This window comes from Musca autumnalis, unplaced genomic scaffold, assembly GCF_047663935.1.
Source record: "Musca autumnalis isolate F117 unplaced genomic scaffold, ASM4766393v1 scaffold_4, whole genome shotgun sequence".
In the NCBI taxonomy this organism is placed as follows: Eukaryota; Metazoa; Arthropoda; class Insecta; order Diptera; family Muscidae; genus Musca; species Musca autumnalis.
Genome location: NW_027411977.1, coordinates 81,495,576 through 81,512,701, shown reverse-complemented (window position 1 = coordinate 81,512,701; position 17,126 = coordinate 81,495,576). Strand labels below are relative to the sequence as shown.

Genomic DNA, 17,126 nt, shown 5'->3' with positions numbered 1-17,126 from the left:
GATTTTAGCCATTTTTAAAACACTCTTGTGTGCTGGTGCGTTGTCTTGATGAAAAATTATTTTTTTGTGCTGTAAGCCAGGACGTTCTTCTCGAATTTGTACATTTAATTGATCCAAAAGGTTGCAATAGTACTCTGAATTTATTGTTTTACCCTTTTGCAAATAGTCAATCAATAAAATACCTTTGAAGTCCCAAAAAACCGTTGCCATAACCTTACCAGCCGATTGAATTATTTTTGCCTTCTTTGGGGCACTTCCTCCAGCTTCAGTCCATTGTTTGGATTGTTCTTTTGTCTCTGGAGAATAGTGGTATATCCATGTATCATCAACAGTTATGAAACGACGCTTAAATCCATTTTATTTCGCTTAAAACGATCCAAACACGCTTGAGAAATGTTCATTCTTATGCGTTTTTGATCGACTGTTAACAAATGCGGCACCCATCTTGCAGAAAGCATTTTCATCTGTACACGCAAAAAAAAAATCGGCCTCTCTAACATATGTCCCAAACATATTTTGCAGCAAACATATATATGTTTGCAACAGTCCCAAACATAATATATGTTTGGGTCTGCAAACATATATATGTTTGGGTGGAAACAAATATATGTTTGGGTGCAAACATATATATGTTTGGGTGCAAAGATATTTATGTTTGGGTGCAAAGATATATATGTTTGGGTGCAAACAAAGATATGTTTGGGTGGAAACAATTTTATGTTTGGGTGCAAACATTTTATATGTTTGGGTGCAAAAAATACAAACCCAAAAGGCACAAAAAAAACAAACACATGCACCAGTGGGCGCTTACTGAGAGCAAGGGAGCGTAAAAATCAATGTAAAACACTTTAAAATGTGTGCTCACTTGCTCTCAGTAAGAGCTCACTGGCTATCTCTATAGTATACACACAAATGTTGTGGTTTTTTATTAAAAGGCAAAAGAACAACAAACACATAGGTACATACAAAATTCCAAAGAAATACATAACACACTTTAATAAAAGAAAAACTGATTGAAATAATTTGTAAATAGTCACAATTTTAAAAAGGAAAAATATATAGAAACGTAGTTGAACGCTTCTCCTTAGTTGTGAAATAAAACAAATTGCCCTCATAGTTGAAATCATCAGCAGGGAATCGGCATCTAGAATCAAATGATTATGTAATGTAATAAATAAATATGGATATGCCATATTTCAAATATACATAAGTATGTATGTAATTACCAATATTAAATGCGATTTCTTCCTTGTCCAATAAAATAATTCCATTCAACTTTCCGATTCAATTATAAAATGTATTTGGCATTTAATTTACTAAAAACACAATTTCTTTAAGAAAACACAAAACACTGATTTATTCACTCACTTTACCGTCTTGACTCTACAAAGGCAACTAAAACACTGAAGAAAGAAAAAAATATAATTCATATCATTTCTTCTTTTCTTCTTCGTTGGTTAACAACAAAACAAGAAACACACGAGTTTGACGCATACATGCCCCGTTCTTCGCTTCTACGTCTTCTATTATACAATACACACAACTCTTTATTATAAAGCAGCATTCCACAGCCGCGAGAGCACTGTTATTACTCTCTTTGACAAACATCCTCTCTCCACCCATGAAAAAAATTTTCTAACATAAAAAGTATGTTTTACCCAAACATATCAAATTGAGATATGTTACAAAATGTTGCAAACATATATTTGTTTGGACCCAAACATATTATGTTTGGATCCAAACATATATTTGTTTGCAACCGGTCCCAAACATATATATGTTTAGATCCAAACATATTTCTAACATAAATTTTTCTGCGTGTAGTTCTTCATGCAAAATTAAATGGACTCGATCATTTGAGATGCCTTTTTTATGTAAATATTTAATGACAGTACGCATTTCTACATTACATTTCCATTGTAAAAAAATTGTGGATGCGTCTTTTTTGAACACCTGTTTCTATATGAAGGAGTTGCCAGATCGAAACAAAATTTAACATGTGTTCATAACAGAGATGGAAGTTTCCAAAACACTTAACTTTTTTCTGTTTACACCACGCTTTTTGTGCCCTCGTATCTTCGAACCTAAACTAAGTTTGGACAAAATATTACGAAAGCCAAATTTTGGACCCAATCGGCTCATCCGTTGGAGAGTTATCATGCACACCAGCCAGCCAGACAGACAGACATTGCTAAATCGACTCCAAATTGTCTGAAACACATTTCGTCCAAACATACTTAGGGTCTAAAACCGTTATTTCGATGAGGCACATTTTGCCCATATGAAAGTGTATATACCCTCGTTAGCATAAATGCTGAGGGTATAATTAATACGATTATGCAGAATAACAGAAACCGCCAAAAGATCTTCAGACGAGGTTTCAAACGAGGTGACGATAGTGTAACTAACCTATAAAACATCTTGCTCATATGTCAGAAAGGCATGTGAATACGAGCCGATGTAAAGACCAAGTTGAAGATGGTATCACAAAACATGGCATCCAAAACTGGAGATGTAAATTAGAAGATCGGTGCGTTTGGGAATATATTCTTAGTTCGGCTTATAGAAACGAGCCTGGCGGTTCATTTGCATTTTCCTTTGTTTTTGTGTTCATAGTAGGGTATATTTTTAAGTATCCTGTAATGATGTAATGATGTGTGCTTCACCATACAGTTAGCTCTTTGAGCCGTAGGCCCCTTTACTAGCAATTTAAATGATTGTATATATAACTAGTAAAAGGTTCAGAGCAGTCTGTGTCGTGTTCTTTTCATCCAGAGGAGGATGGTTTATGGTCAAACCATCACAGCTAGGTACATATGTACGTATATAGTAAAAAGTCGGTTGTAGCTGATGCTAGGTGATATATTATCTATTCTCCCTCTACTTAATACCCGCGGAGAGAAGAGAACTACAAATGTACTTGTATGAGCGAGCCATTCGGCTTTTACCAGAGAAAATAATGATACACTTTAAGACCTTCAGAGCTACCTGTGAAATGTTCTACTTGCTCATTATAGCAATATTCATATCACTTGAAGAGATGTATATTATACTGAATATTTGTTTCCCCACTCGTGAACTTTTCGTACTAGCCATTGCACCATGGAGGTTTCCTTCTTTGTGCTCCAATTAAATAACACCAATGTCAATACTGTCTATATAACGCCTACCAAAAATAAAAACGCCTATTTTCCAAAAATCTTGATTACAACAAAAAAATCTATATTCCCATAATTTATCTTAGCATCGTTGACAAGTTTTATCAACGCTTCCATAAACCAGACAAAGACCTAAAAAGGCGGTTCAGATATGTATGTTTTTTATGAATGAAACAAATAAATATTAATATTGGCTATTAATGAAATTGGAGTTTGTTTTTTATTGATAAAGTCAAACAAGATCAAATACTAAAACCACAACAAAATACTTTTTATTATTACAACAACAATTAATTTATGGTGATCATGAAAATCCCATTCACAATTCAAGTCATTGGTGTTTTCCAAGTTGTCAAAGCAACTAAAAATATGAATACCATGGACAACAACAAAGCACACAATTTCTACAACAACAATGAAAAACGTAAAAAATTCTAGCAAAGACAGACCTCCCAACAGTGGGCAAGATCAAAGCATTGTGTGTTGATCAGTCAGTCGTTCGATGACCGGTCAACCATTCACACCACATACGCCGAAAGATTCGAGCATGTTCAAAGACAATAAATTAATTAAAAAAATCGAACCCAAAGCAAACCAGAATAACACATTAAGAATTAAAAAACAAAACAGCCCTTGTCATTGTCAACACAACGCCAACACGACTATAGCCGTATTATCAGCAGTTTACATCTGTAACTACAACAACAACGACAACACCAGCAAGATAAATAACTTTATATTGTAAATTAATAACCGCTTATAATGGACCAGCAACAAGTACATCAACAGAATATAAATATTAAAAAAAATCTAACTATTTTTCTCTTTTTCAGATTGTACAAACTTGTTATTGTTGTATTATAGAATTTTCCTAAACTCAAATTAATTCCATACACCCTAACTAATTGTTTTGTTTTATTTTGTTGTTCCTCTTTTTCAGATTGCATTTCCTTCGGAATTTATTGGATTCTACACCCAGATTTTATTTAAGAATTTGGAACAGGCACATACGCAACAAATACCCGTCATGTCACTGCAGACAACCGCAGCAAAAACAACAACGACATCACCTATTGCACATAAACTAATTGAAAATTCCAAAAGTGTAATTACAACAAATGACAACACGTTCTAGACTTTGTCGTTGCCGGCATATATCGATGACCAAAGCCAACATAAATAGTTGTTGTTGTCAATTACACGGCACTCTCACAAGGACGGCAGTTGAAAAACAAAGAATCTACGAAATTTTAAGCCGCACAAACGGAAATACAACCCCCAAAAAATCGATTTTTTATTATTGGCCAGTGTGTTGTTAGTGATTAAAATACTAACATAACATTAACCATTCGAAACCTACCCACCCACCAAACACTCACTCACTCATTCATTCACAAGAAGGAACGTGCCCGTCATAGACTTAGTCTATGCGGAGCCTTTATTCTCCAGACATGATGGATTCACGCATCGGCCTGGATTATATTGTCGAAAATCGTGACTATATTTCAAAATTAGGAACAGCATTAGATACCAATAATGCATTGGTTAAAAAGCAAGTTTTTGAATTACTATCAGCCTTATGTGCATATAATGCCGATGGTTATACTCGTGCCATAGAAACATTAGAATTTTATAAGGTAAGTACAATTTTATTGCCACTATAAGTGATCTATACACATACTTATATAAATGTCGTTGGTTAGAAGTCAAGGGATAAAGCAGTGCCTTTAAAAACAAATTACGTTGAAAGAGTTCTTTGGTTTTTTTATCTGGGGAAATACACTTTTCCGAAAAAGAATATATGATGATTTCTGAGTGAAATCGGACCCTTTTTAAAATGAGGGATTTGCCTTAGGGATTTTTACACCTTTCGGGTTGCTTTCTCAAGAAGTATGGACTTGCCCCTGAAAAAACGTTTACCGTCGTAAATTAGGCAGTGAATAAAAAAATGTAAGTTGCTTCAACAAAATTAACGTGATTCGAGAGCAGGTTTTAAAGTGAACTTATCGGAATTTTGTGTGGGAGGTACCCGAAGGAGTGGACAAATATGGTCCATATTCGAACCTGATCTATATTCTGGCAACTCTGACAGCTATGACATGGACCTTTTTAAAAATGTATTAATTTTTGTTTCATTCGAACGCGATCTTCTTAAGAATAGCTTCAAAAATCGGAACATTTGACTAATATTTTTTTTGTGAGTACAACCTATATTTTAAGTGCAAGTAAATATATACAAAATATCGCGAAACTAATACGTATAGCAAAATATTATAGTGAATTTTGAAGAAGAAGGTAATAGCTTAATTTTCATTAAAAAGTAGTGTTTTAGCGTGTTGTGGAATTCCAGTTAGCTGCATATTTTCTTAGTGTATTTTGTATTGCCAATTCGATCATATACTTAAATTTGACCTAAGGTTTTAGTCATGATGCCCACCAGTGCCCACCTCGGGAATAATTTTCCAAAGTAGGTCATGGGTTTAAGATTATTCAGTATTAAAATCAGCTGCCATCTAGTGCCAGACTGTAAATGGTGGGCTGCTGACTAAAACTGCCCTAGAATAGGGTTTCTATGGATATATTAGCGTATAACTCTGTTATCTGACCACGTACATTAACATAATTGGTATCAGTGGCAAGATGATGAAATCTTCTTCCAAATTTGTCTTAAGTTTGCGGTACGTGTCTTCCAGGAAGAACGCTAGAAGATCTTAATATAGAAATTTTAAAAATTTTCAGACAAAAATATTGATTTTTTTAACCCGCTAAATTGGTTGGATTTTATGCTGTTTTGGAGATTGTTTTGTTTCTCCAAGCCTATTTTTGCAACCTAAGATAATCGGGACCTTTGTTCATGTCATTTTGTATTAACAGCATAAAACAATTCTTAGCGTATACCCCCTCCAGAGGGGAAAGGGTGGAGAATGTTACGCTCGTGGTTTCTTAATACACTCTTCGCAGCAGCACAAAGTTGTAACCGGCGCATTGGCTTGATTTTTACACTCTAAATATTTTTGGCCATTTTCTCCATACAAGTGGATCCACAGTGGAGTGGACCGATATGGGTATAATTTGAACAAAGTATTACGAAAGACAAATTTTGGACCGAATTGACAGATCCATTCGGTAGTTGTCTTGCGCTCCAACCACTACACACACTTCTCAGAAAGTATGGACTTGCCCCTGATCATACTTGTACCGTCGTATGGGGGCAGCGAATACAACTTGCTACAATAAAAATCAAAGCGATTCGAAAGCTGGTCCTAAACTGAACTTTTCTGAAATTTTGTATGGGAGATACTCGAAGGAGTGGTTCGATTGAGTCCATTTTAAAACCTCAGTGTGGTAGAAAATTTAGAAATTTTACGATTTGCAAAGTAAGGACCAAATCGGTTACTCACTTCAAGAGTTTTCGTACGCACAAATTTTCCGAACATTTCCGAACTTAAACTAAGTTTGGACAAAAAACGATTTAATATTTAAAATCAATTTTTACTCTTCGATTTTCTTGATTTTTTATACGAAACTACGATTAACTGCAAACATCTTAAGTCCTATTTGGTAGTGGGCTTTGAATGACAGCTATTTTGACATTTACCCAGTTTTGGCTCAGAAAAAACTATGGGTTGTGTTTTTGTATATTCGTTTTTTATTGGTTGTTAGAATATACAGAATATACAAATCACAAAACATGTTTTTTCTGAGCCAAAACAGGGTAAATGTCAAAAATGACCATGAAAACGCGACAAAATCGATTAGTTGTCAATGAGAGTCGTGCCTAACATTTTCTCAGCGACATTTTTGCAGAACATTTCGAAGCTGAAAAACATAACCTTGTGATACTTTTATAGCGGTTCTTAAAATAAGGAACGAAAAGGACATTGAAGGAAGCGATTAGAAGGTCGAAATTCTCTACGAAAATAATCCTTATTCGATTTGACTCGGAAGTTCGACTCACGGCGGATCTGTCTTTCGGGATTCTTAATATACTCACCAAGGACTTTCATCCCCAAAAGGAATTATCTCTGCCCCTCAGTGTTATCCGATTCGGCTGAAAATTGGGGAAGAAAATTTTTTTAGCCATAGGAAGAAAGCTATTGCCTTTGGTAAAAATCGGTTTAAATTTGGATATGGCTTCCATATATTTTTGGCCGATTTGAGGTACTAGGTTCATCAATCATGCTATACCTGTCCTATTTCAATGATATGTGCGATGGAATTTCATATATTTGATGCACCAAAAACGCTGTGTATGTCCAATTTCGATGAAATTTTGAAATTATGATTTAATTAGGTCCACAAATATCCCAGACGGGATAAGAAAGACTTCTCTCATATCAATGAGTGAGCCCCGATTCATATTAACTCAATAATAGGGGACTCACAGTTTATCGCCGAGTCCGAACGGCGTATCCTAAGACACCACTTGTAGAGAAGTTTTACATGGCTGAAATATTCAGAAAATGTCGCCAACATTACTGAGGGATATTTGCCACCATTGAAAATTTGATGTTGCTTGGCCGAGGAATCGAACCCATTACTTTGTGCGTGCAAGGCGGGTGTGCACACCGGCGGCATCCTGGTCGAGAAATAAATGTGCCAAATTATGTTGAAATCGGTCGAGATTTGGATATAGCTCCCATATATATTTTACAAATTCACAGTGGTTAAGGGCATCATATAGTTGGCCCCGCCAACCATTGATCCTTTCCTTGCTGGTTTGAGTCGAGCTCTTTTTGATCATGCAACTCAAAATAATAAAAGTCGAATCCGGTACCACAGTCGTGAACCGAAAATCCGTTAGAAAAAAAAGAGTTGTAGGACTTCTATAAAAACATCAAGGTCAAACATATGTGGGATGAAAAACAATTTTTATACCCTCCAGCATATTATTGGAGGTATATTAAAAAATCATTTGCGACGCTATAAAGTATGTACAGTGTTCCACAAATGTCTTCGTACCCATATAACATCCTCAAATGATGTAAAAGCACGATGATAAAAGAAAGATGTAAATTGTAATAGTGTGTGGCTGTTCGCTACCACAGTTCTTCAATAAAATTTCGAAAGAAGAGTGTATTTTAAAGAACCACAAACAAAAAGAAAAATGTTGATATTTCGAATCAAAACTAATTCTAAAACATTTTAAATGTGATGTCACGGATTTGTGTTTCGACGTGTTTTTGCCAGACTTAAAATTTCGAGGAGATTTCATTGTGTCTTCAGCTTAGAAAGATCTTATATTGGCCCATTTGTAGCTTGTCATTTTGATATATGCTTCAATTATGCACTTGATTTATGCCATTATGTCTTAAGTCATCCAAACTTTTCTGAATGTATATTCAATTTATCTAAAAATGTGAATTTATCATTAGTAAATTAATAAACACCACCAACTGCGATATGGCTCAATTTCACTAAATTATACTTATACTTTTAGGTAATCAGGTTTTATTGTCATTTTTTCAAACCCTTAATCCACCAAATGCACGTAAAAATTGAGCTAGAGCGCTATATTTTTGCACCCGAATATCTTCAAACATATCAAATTCGGTCCATTTTTGGTATAGCTCCCATATAACCCTAGCTCCTGATTTTCGAAATTTTGAGAACTTTGGCTACAATTTTAACCCATCTAGCTATAATTTGACATTTAAGGTTCCTAGAGATCACAACACTTCTTCACAAAAGTTGTTAGGCCCAGGTTTAGGTAAAGCCTCCATATAATACCTCCCGATTTTCGGTACTTTGGGGATTTTAGCTACAATTTTTAACCCCACTAGCAAAAAGTTTTAACGTAGCCCCATCTTTAAGTATAGCCCCCATATAGCGGTTCTCCTCCGTTTTTCTTATTTTAAAGGGTTTAAGCTAAAATGTTTAACCGAACTAGCATTAGTTTGACATTTTAGTTTATTAACGGTCACAACACCTCTTCAACAAAAATTGTCAACCTTTTCGGTATTTTGTGGATTTTGGCTACAATTTTAACCTGAACGAGCTATAGTAAACATAGGCTCAGGTTTGGGTGTATACCCCATATAACGGTACCTCCTGATTTTCAGTATTTTGTGGGCTTTAGCTACAATTTTAACCGAACTACACCTTTTTCAGATGTAATTCGAAACATTTTAGTTGTAATTCGTAACATTTCATTTGTAATTCGATAATTTCATTTGTAATTCGTAACATTTCATTTGTAATTCGTAACATTCCATTTGTAATTCGAATTATTCCATTTGTAATTCGAATTATTCTATTTGTAATTCGAATTATTCTATTTGAAATTGGAATCATTCCATTTGTAATTCGAACTATTTCATTTGTAATTCGAATTAATCCATTTGTAATTCGAATTATTTTATTTGAAATTACAAAGGAACTCATTCGAATTACAAATGGAATAATTCGAATTACAAATGAAATAATTCGAATTTAAAATGGAATAATTCGAATTACAAATGGAATAATTCGAATTACAATAGAATAATTCGAATTACATATGGAATAATTCAAATTTCAAATGGAATAATTCGAATCACAAATGGAATATTTCGAATTACAAATGGAATTATTCGAATTACAAATGGAATAATTCGAATTACAAGTGGAATTCTCGAATTACAAATGAAATGTTACGAATTACAAATAGAATTCTCGAATTACAATTAAAATAATTCGAATTACATCTGAAAAAGGTGTAGCTATAATTTGACATATCAGGTTTTTAACAGCACAACCAAGTCATATGTATGTAAGGTAGATGCATGAACAACAACTGACAAATTTATCAAAACAACATTGTTGTTGTTTTCTCAGGAAAAGCATAAATACATTTTGAAAATCCTCTAAAATAATTGTGTTATTGTGTTGGTTTTGAAAAACAAACATTTTGATAGTTTCCCAACATACCATTCAGTCTGATTTTATAAAATTTACGAAAAACAATCAGTATAAATACATTCTACAATTACACGGATAAGATAATAATTAACATACACATTCATTATTTTCAAGAAAATCAAGTTTCGTTTATTCTCCAGTGGCTACACAAGAATTTATAATTCAAATATGATGTTTTGTTCGAGTAATGCTGGTTTGTTGGGTTGTTTTGTGTAATGGAAAAAATGTGTGTATTGAAATGTTTCATTTCAAAAACAAATGCTCTCTTTTTCAATTGTGTGAGTGAGCAAATTGACACACACCGACAGCAGAATTGCGCCCTTTGAGCAGCCCTAATATAAAACATTCAGAACTGTCATATGTCATTTTTATTACACGTTTAGGATAAAAATAAGTATTTTATGGTACCAAATATCGGATTTTAAAATTTTGTGAGTATACCCTATTGTATTTTAAAAACAAAATTTACAAGAAAGTAAAAATACAGCTGATTGCAACTTCTATCTTCTATAAATGTGCCTTGGTCACAACACTTCTTTACCAAAAATGTTCTACGTAGGCCCAGGGGCTCAATTCTGTTTCTATGAAAATGTGAAATGAAAAATTTTATAAGGGAAATACATGTCAAATGAAAAATATCATAAAGAAAATATTTTTCATTTCAAATTTTCATAGAACTGGAATCCAGCCCCAGGGTCCCATATAACGGTACCTTCCGATATTCGGTATTTTGAGGTTCTTAGATACAATTTTTAACCGAACTAGCTATGATTTTACATACATATGTATGAGGTTCTTAACGCTCACAATACTTCTTCACTACAAATTGCCCACATATGTACATATGTAGCAGGGACGTACGCAGGATTTCATTTCGGGGGGCCCAACTTGACCAAAAATCATGAAAAATTCAAATGTTGTGTAGCGTTACATAAAGCTATTTTAAGGGGTTATGTCCACTTAAAACTATCAGAAAAGCCATTTTCATGCATTTTTATAAGAAATCTGTTAAACCTTGAGTTACCTTCTATTTTTTTTTTTTTTTTTTTTTTTTTGAATAATCTTTCTGACAAATAAAGCACTGTGTTTACTAAAGCAGTTTGCGGTACCCACTGTTGTTTGAAAAAGAATAAACCAATCAGCATATATTTTTGTGGGATCATTACGAACCTAATAATTTTGTCCATTATCGGAACGGAATTAAAAAAATCAATTTTTAAACATTTTGTTAAAGTTAAAATTTAAAGTCAAAATTTAAAAAAAGAAACACACTGTAAAAAATTGATATTTTTTCGGACTCCGTCAGCAGTTTTTTAAAGACTCTCGGTAAGCATATGATTTATGTGTATAATAGTCCCACAAAAACATATAAAGACCGGAGCATCCGTTTTTGAGCAACAGTGGTGCCCACTGTTGTTAATAATAAAATATATAAAAAATACAGGCCCACGTTATAGTTTATCGCAGAATTTTACCACCACAAAGAATTGCCGTTGTGTTTGCTATAGCAAGATTTTTACTATTTCGATGACCTTAGCCTAATTTTTAAGAATATCGGCTGCCGTTGTCGTTGATGTGTTTCCGAATGAAAATATAAGAAAAATTTATCAGTTTTGGGGATATGGTGCGAAATGTATACAAATTATGGAATTTTTAGATACATATATTATAAAATTTGAGGTAATGAATGTAGGTTTTCCAGTTCAATATTTGTCCAAATATTTTATTCTGCTCCTTATCTACAAATTTGCTTCAGAGGTCAGAAGAACATTTTCATTGGTTTCAGAGATATAGCCCCGAGCTGCTTTAAAAAGTCGATAATTAACAATGTTTAGAGGGGGCCATAAATTCCAAGCTGGATCTGACTCAACAAAACGCTTTTGTACTTTGGGCCTGTACTTTCAAAAAATCCTCACTTCAAATTGTTTGCACAAGATTACCTTAAAAATGCTGCACAGTGTTATTTACCGGAAGAGATAGAGTCTGATTCAGGATTATTTTTTACTTTTAATATAATGTTAAAAAAGAAGCATTATATTTTTTTTTAATTGTACGATTAGAAGTTTTTGGACTCGACACTTTGACAAACACTTTGATGGACTTAGTTCTATATAGTTTTGACAAATAACAATCGATCCTTATAGCTAATTAATTTTAGAAATGGATCTTATTTTGAGAGACACTCCTCTCGATACTTACCGCGCCCATAAGCTATTTTAGTTGGTCACCGTAGCATTTAGAGCTTTGTCAGGAAGCATAAACTTGTCCACGAAAAATAGGATATCGCTGTAAACAAGACTACAAAATGTCCAAACGATCCTCGAACAATTTTTAAACTGCAGTTATGTTAGACTTGTATGAGTGACGTGAAGATGTTGTCCAAACATATTCTCTTGGAACTTGATGTACTTTTGGAAGTAATTTTGCGAGTGGACGAAGATAGTCCATATTAGGTTCGATTTTAGACCGAATCGGTTAATCCCTTCGACCATTTTAGTGAAAATTGTTGAACTTTTATTTACGAGATCCAAAACTTGGACCAAATCAGTTGATCCGTTCGAGAGTTAGCATGAGTTCCAACCTGCCAGACAAACAGAGATACAGACGTATGGACGGTGGTAAGTACTTCCATCATGTCTGAAACGAATATCGTCCAAACATATCTGTGTGGAGTCTAAAATCATTATTTTGATCAGACCTATTTGTATCGTATCCTAGTGTATATAATATCGTAACCTTAAAGCCTACGCCTACAATTACACTTCGGTAATGATAAGGAAAAAAATCAAGTGACGCACAAAAATTCATGTGTCTTCATTATTTTCTATTATAACAAAATTTTGGCGATGGCATTTCTAAATGGCTTTCAAGATGGAGTCCACGAAGGACCGACCCTTCATACATTATATCCAATAGACATTTTTTCATATACTTCCATTCACACAATACTGAACTCGTTATTTTTGTTGTTACAGGATGAGTTTTAAGCCTCGAGAGCTCAATATAGTTCGAATATGACATAAATGATATGATATGAAGAAGTAATTCAGATTTCATTGGAAGTTTCTCTCATAAACAACATACAAACAAAAATTTTTAAAATATTTTCTTACAAAACTTGTACATTTTCTGTTCAGAAACTTAAGAAAATATAAGTTTTAATTTGAAATCTGCAAATACACAAACATTTTTATGAGATAAAAATACAATAACGAGTTACAGCAGCTTAACAAATTTTGTTCGACCAAACAATTTCGGGGGGGGCTCGGGCCCCCCCCCCCCCTCCCTGTGTCAGTCCCTGTGTAGGTATAGCCCCCATTTTTAAGTAATGTCAGCGAATTAGCTACATTTGTTGACCGAACTACTACCTGTTTTGCTTTACAAAACTTCTCCCAAAGAAACCAAAATACAAATTTTCAGGCAAATCGTTTAGGAAATGTGGCCAAGACATTGGAAAACGTGGTTAAAACGTAAAAAAATCTGGAAATCGGGGTTTACCCCTTGAACCGACATGGCCCTTTTTTCCAATGGCTCTATATTTATTTGACAATTTTGCCTATTAGGGCGAAGATCATTTTTATACCCCATACTACAATGTGGAAAGGGTATTATAAGCTTGTTTTTCCGAAAATTCATGTAACACCGCGAACTATCCGTCGTGGAATCCCCTGTGGTATAACAATATTCATATCTCGACGAGATAAAGCGACTTTTAGATGTGTGTCCGACCGTGTGTCTGTCAGTCCATTAAAAATTTTAATCAAGCTACAGATCGCAGTAATGGACAAATCGTCACGAAATTTTGTATGGAGATCGGTTTCCCGCCAGGCACCTGGTTCAAAGGACTCCGTGTGCGTAAAAAACTGCGTAATTTCACTGGGTATTTGGTACTTTTTTCGAACTAGGACAGGGACCTATGAGCCAGATTGCACAACTCTACTTCCATGCTACAAAATGTGGCAATCATGATAGAAAGGTGTCAAAATCATGATACAGAAATTTCCAATTTTTTAAATTGATGCTAATTGCAACGCTACCATTGGTTAATTACACTGTGAACAGAAATTTTGGGGGTGAAAGCCCTTGATGAGTATATACGGAACCGCAAAGGGCAGATACGCCGTGAGTCGAATTTTTGAGTTATGCCGTGATTAATTTTTCACTGGAGACCCTGTAAGCCATCAGAAATTAGCGTTATATCTTTGTTCGCAGTTTTTTTGCCTTATTTTTGATATGACATGTCTTCAGTCAAATCTAATGAGGATCTTTTTTGTAGAGCTGTCCTTTTCGCCCTTTATTTCAAGAACCGCAATAAAAGTACCACAAGATGACATTTTTAAGCTTCGAAATGTTCTGCAAAAGTGTCGCTCACAAAATTTTAGGTACGGCTCTCATTGACGACTAATTGATATTATCGCGTTTTCATAGTCCTTTTTGACATTTACCCTTTTTGTGCAGAAAAAACTATATTTTGTTTTTCTGCATATTCCAACAACCAACAAAAACAAATTTCGGAAAAAGTGATGTTTAAGAGCTCCTCTCGCATCGTTTTATTCTTTTTCAGTAGGTTGTTCTGGCGGCCTCATTTACAGCGGTACAATTTTTTCCAGAGAAAGTCAATACCTCCTGAGATAATGGCCCAAAAGCTCCAAAACCCTGCCGGCACATACTAAAATGGCTATAGTGCAAGATAACTCTACAACTTTTTCAAAAATTTCTTCCAAACTTAGTTTAACGTAATTTAATATTTCGAGTCCTTTATGAAGAAGTTTGGTTACTAAAAATGGTATATGTCATTGATTTTGTATAGCCCCACATTATGCTACGGAAAGATTTTAAAGCAAACTCGTGATACAAAATCAATATATTTTATATACGGAATTGTTTTTTTTTTTGTCAGTGGCTGACTGATACTTTCTTACTTTTTTTAATGAATTTCTCGTTGGAGTTTTAAGGTATCTATCAATTCTTAAAGAATTATCTTTAAGTACAGCGTATAATATGGGGACCTATTGCCTTTGGTTAAGGTTATATAAAAGAGGCTGAGAATTCAAACCCCTTTTGGGGTTTTGATCTACTAACCGAATACTACACCCAGATTTTCTATGCCGTAGAAACTAGGTACTTCAAAGCATTTTAACTATTTGGAATATTAGTTTAGACAATTTTAGTATTACTATTCTTAATAACTTTGTTTTCTTTTGCTTTCAGAATCTCAAAAATGAACGTTATCGTTTTAAAATTGTCATCAACGAATTAGAAAAAGCAACAAATATTGAATATCAGGTCGCCCTATTGGCATTCATCAATTGTGTGATAATATCAGCGGCATCACTGCAAGATCGAATACGAATACGCAATGAATTTATAGGTAAGTTGAGTAACAAACAAAAGAAAACAAAAAACATTATTTGACTTACGGTTACTAAAAGATTGCAAACATTAAAAAAAAAACAATACAACTGAATTATGGCATCAATGTGAAGATATTGCAATTTTCCTATCTTGCCTCACCAACAACAAAGGTCATTATTTAATTATCTGTCAATAGATAATACCTACCTGTTTAAGGCCCACATCTCTATTCTTCACATACCACAACCGGCGGCATTGATTTCTTTATTACGAAAACTAGTTTAGGCGAACTTGCCTTTATATCATTCTCCTGAGGCTATTTTTTGTTTTGGTGAAATACGAAAAAAAATATAAACAAACAAAAAACATTGCTTCAAAAAAAGTTCAAGTTCCTGTGCTGCTGATACCTTTTATATTGTGCGGGTGAACAACATTCATAACATTTGTTTTGGTCTACGTAGAGAAAAGCGCAAATAGAAGAAGAGAGAGAAAGACTTCGAAGTGTTAATCTCGACCAGCTTTTGTACACGATTTCATAGATTACGGATATTTGTTTCTTAAATGTTTGCTTAAGCCAAGCGCAATGGAACGTTTTGCCTGGTGGCACAGACAGTACTCAGCCGCTAATAAAACCACCAAATGACAAACCGATCATAAACAAAACAACAATTGTTTGTTATTTATTTTATGAATATTTTCTCAACTCAATCAATTGATGTTGACCGCAGATCTAAACACAATAGTTACGCACTGTGTTTTACTTCGAATAATATAGTCAAGGGTCTTTGGGAAATTAACGGTAAAAACCTTTGGATGGTGTCCTTATTGTGCCGCCTTAAATGCTATAGTTCAGGGAAATGGAAAAGTTGATATTTTAAGAAAATATATTTATCTTTAGAACACCTGTTCTTACCACATTTTTACTCGAAAAGCGTTCCCTTACTTTAAAAAGCATACAATTTATGGTAGAGCAGTTCTCAGCATTTACTACTTTTGCCATTTTACCAATAATGTTAAAATTCAAACCACTGTCTTGTGGGTGAGGGAGTTTCTAGAGTTATTGTTGGCATCATCATTATTACCATAGTTGTGGGCAGCCAGCAGATGTTATTTTTATTTTGTGTCTGAACAGTGTTTTGACTTAACAGCGTTAACCTTGACCAACAGCATTACCGGCCGACGACCGTCAAGCGCCTGCCGTATAGTGTATTATGTACATATTTGCGTGTAAAATGAGCCTGGAGCCGCCAGCCACATGAAATGTGTCTGTCTGTCTGTGTCGAATGATGTGTCGATTCGTAAACAAAATAAAAGCACGTGTTGATCATTGGGAAAAATGCTTTAAATTACACTTAACATAATTTCATTTAAAATAATTACAAAATAACAAACTGATAGATAGATACATGATTACGTGAAAATAGATTTGAATGCATGTCTACTTTGCAACATGAGGAGATTCATTGTAACACAACGTCGCCGGCATCTATGTTATGCAAATTTTCTCAATTGATTTGTGGTTTTTGAGCAATATGAACGACGTCATGTGTCTGACACGATTTGTGGGAATGATAATCTACACAGCTTCCGGCCTTCTCCGTAGAGCGTAGAGCGAGGTAGAAAATTGTTAATATAGAAAATGTTTACAATTGCAAACAAAGAAAACAAAATATTTGTTCACCTGTTTTGTTGAAAATTGAATTTTTTGAGGAA

General features: G+C 34.1%; 1 protein-coding gene across 3 annotated transcripts in view; it reads left to right on the top strand.

The window, feature by feature from the left end:
• The window catches only part of LOC141403708 (uncharacterized), a 254,034-nt gene that overhangs the window by 167,468 nt on the left and 69,440 nt on the right, over window positions 1–17,126 (top strand). For 2 of the 3 annotated variants that reach the window (XM_073986533.1, XM_073986531.1), the window contains exons 4-5: window positions 4,099–4,795; window positions 15,270–15,429. In XM_073986533.1, the coding sequence (XP_073842634.1) occupies window positions 4,586–4,795; window positions 15,270–15,429 (370 nt within the window). In that variant the 5' untranslated portion in view covers window positions 4,099–4,585. Of the gene's footprint in view, window positions 1–3,651; window positions 3,900–4,098; window positions 4,796–15,269; window positions 15,430–17,126 lie in introns of those variants that run through there. The other variant, XM_073986532.1, reaches the window with a different exon arrangement.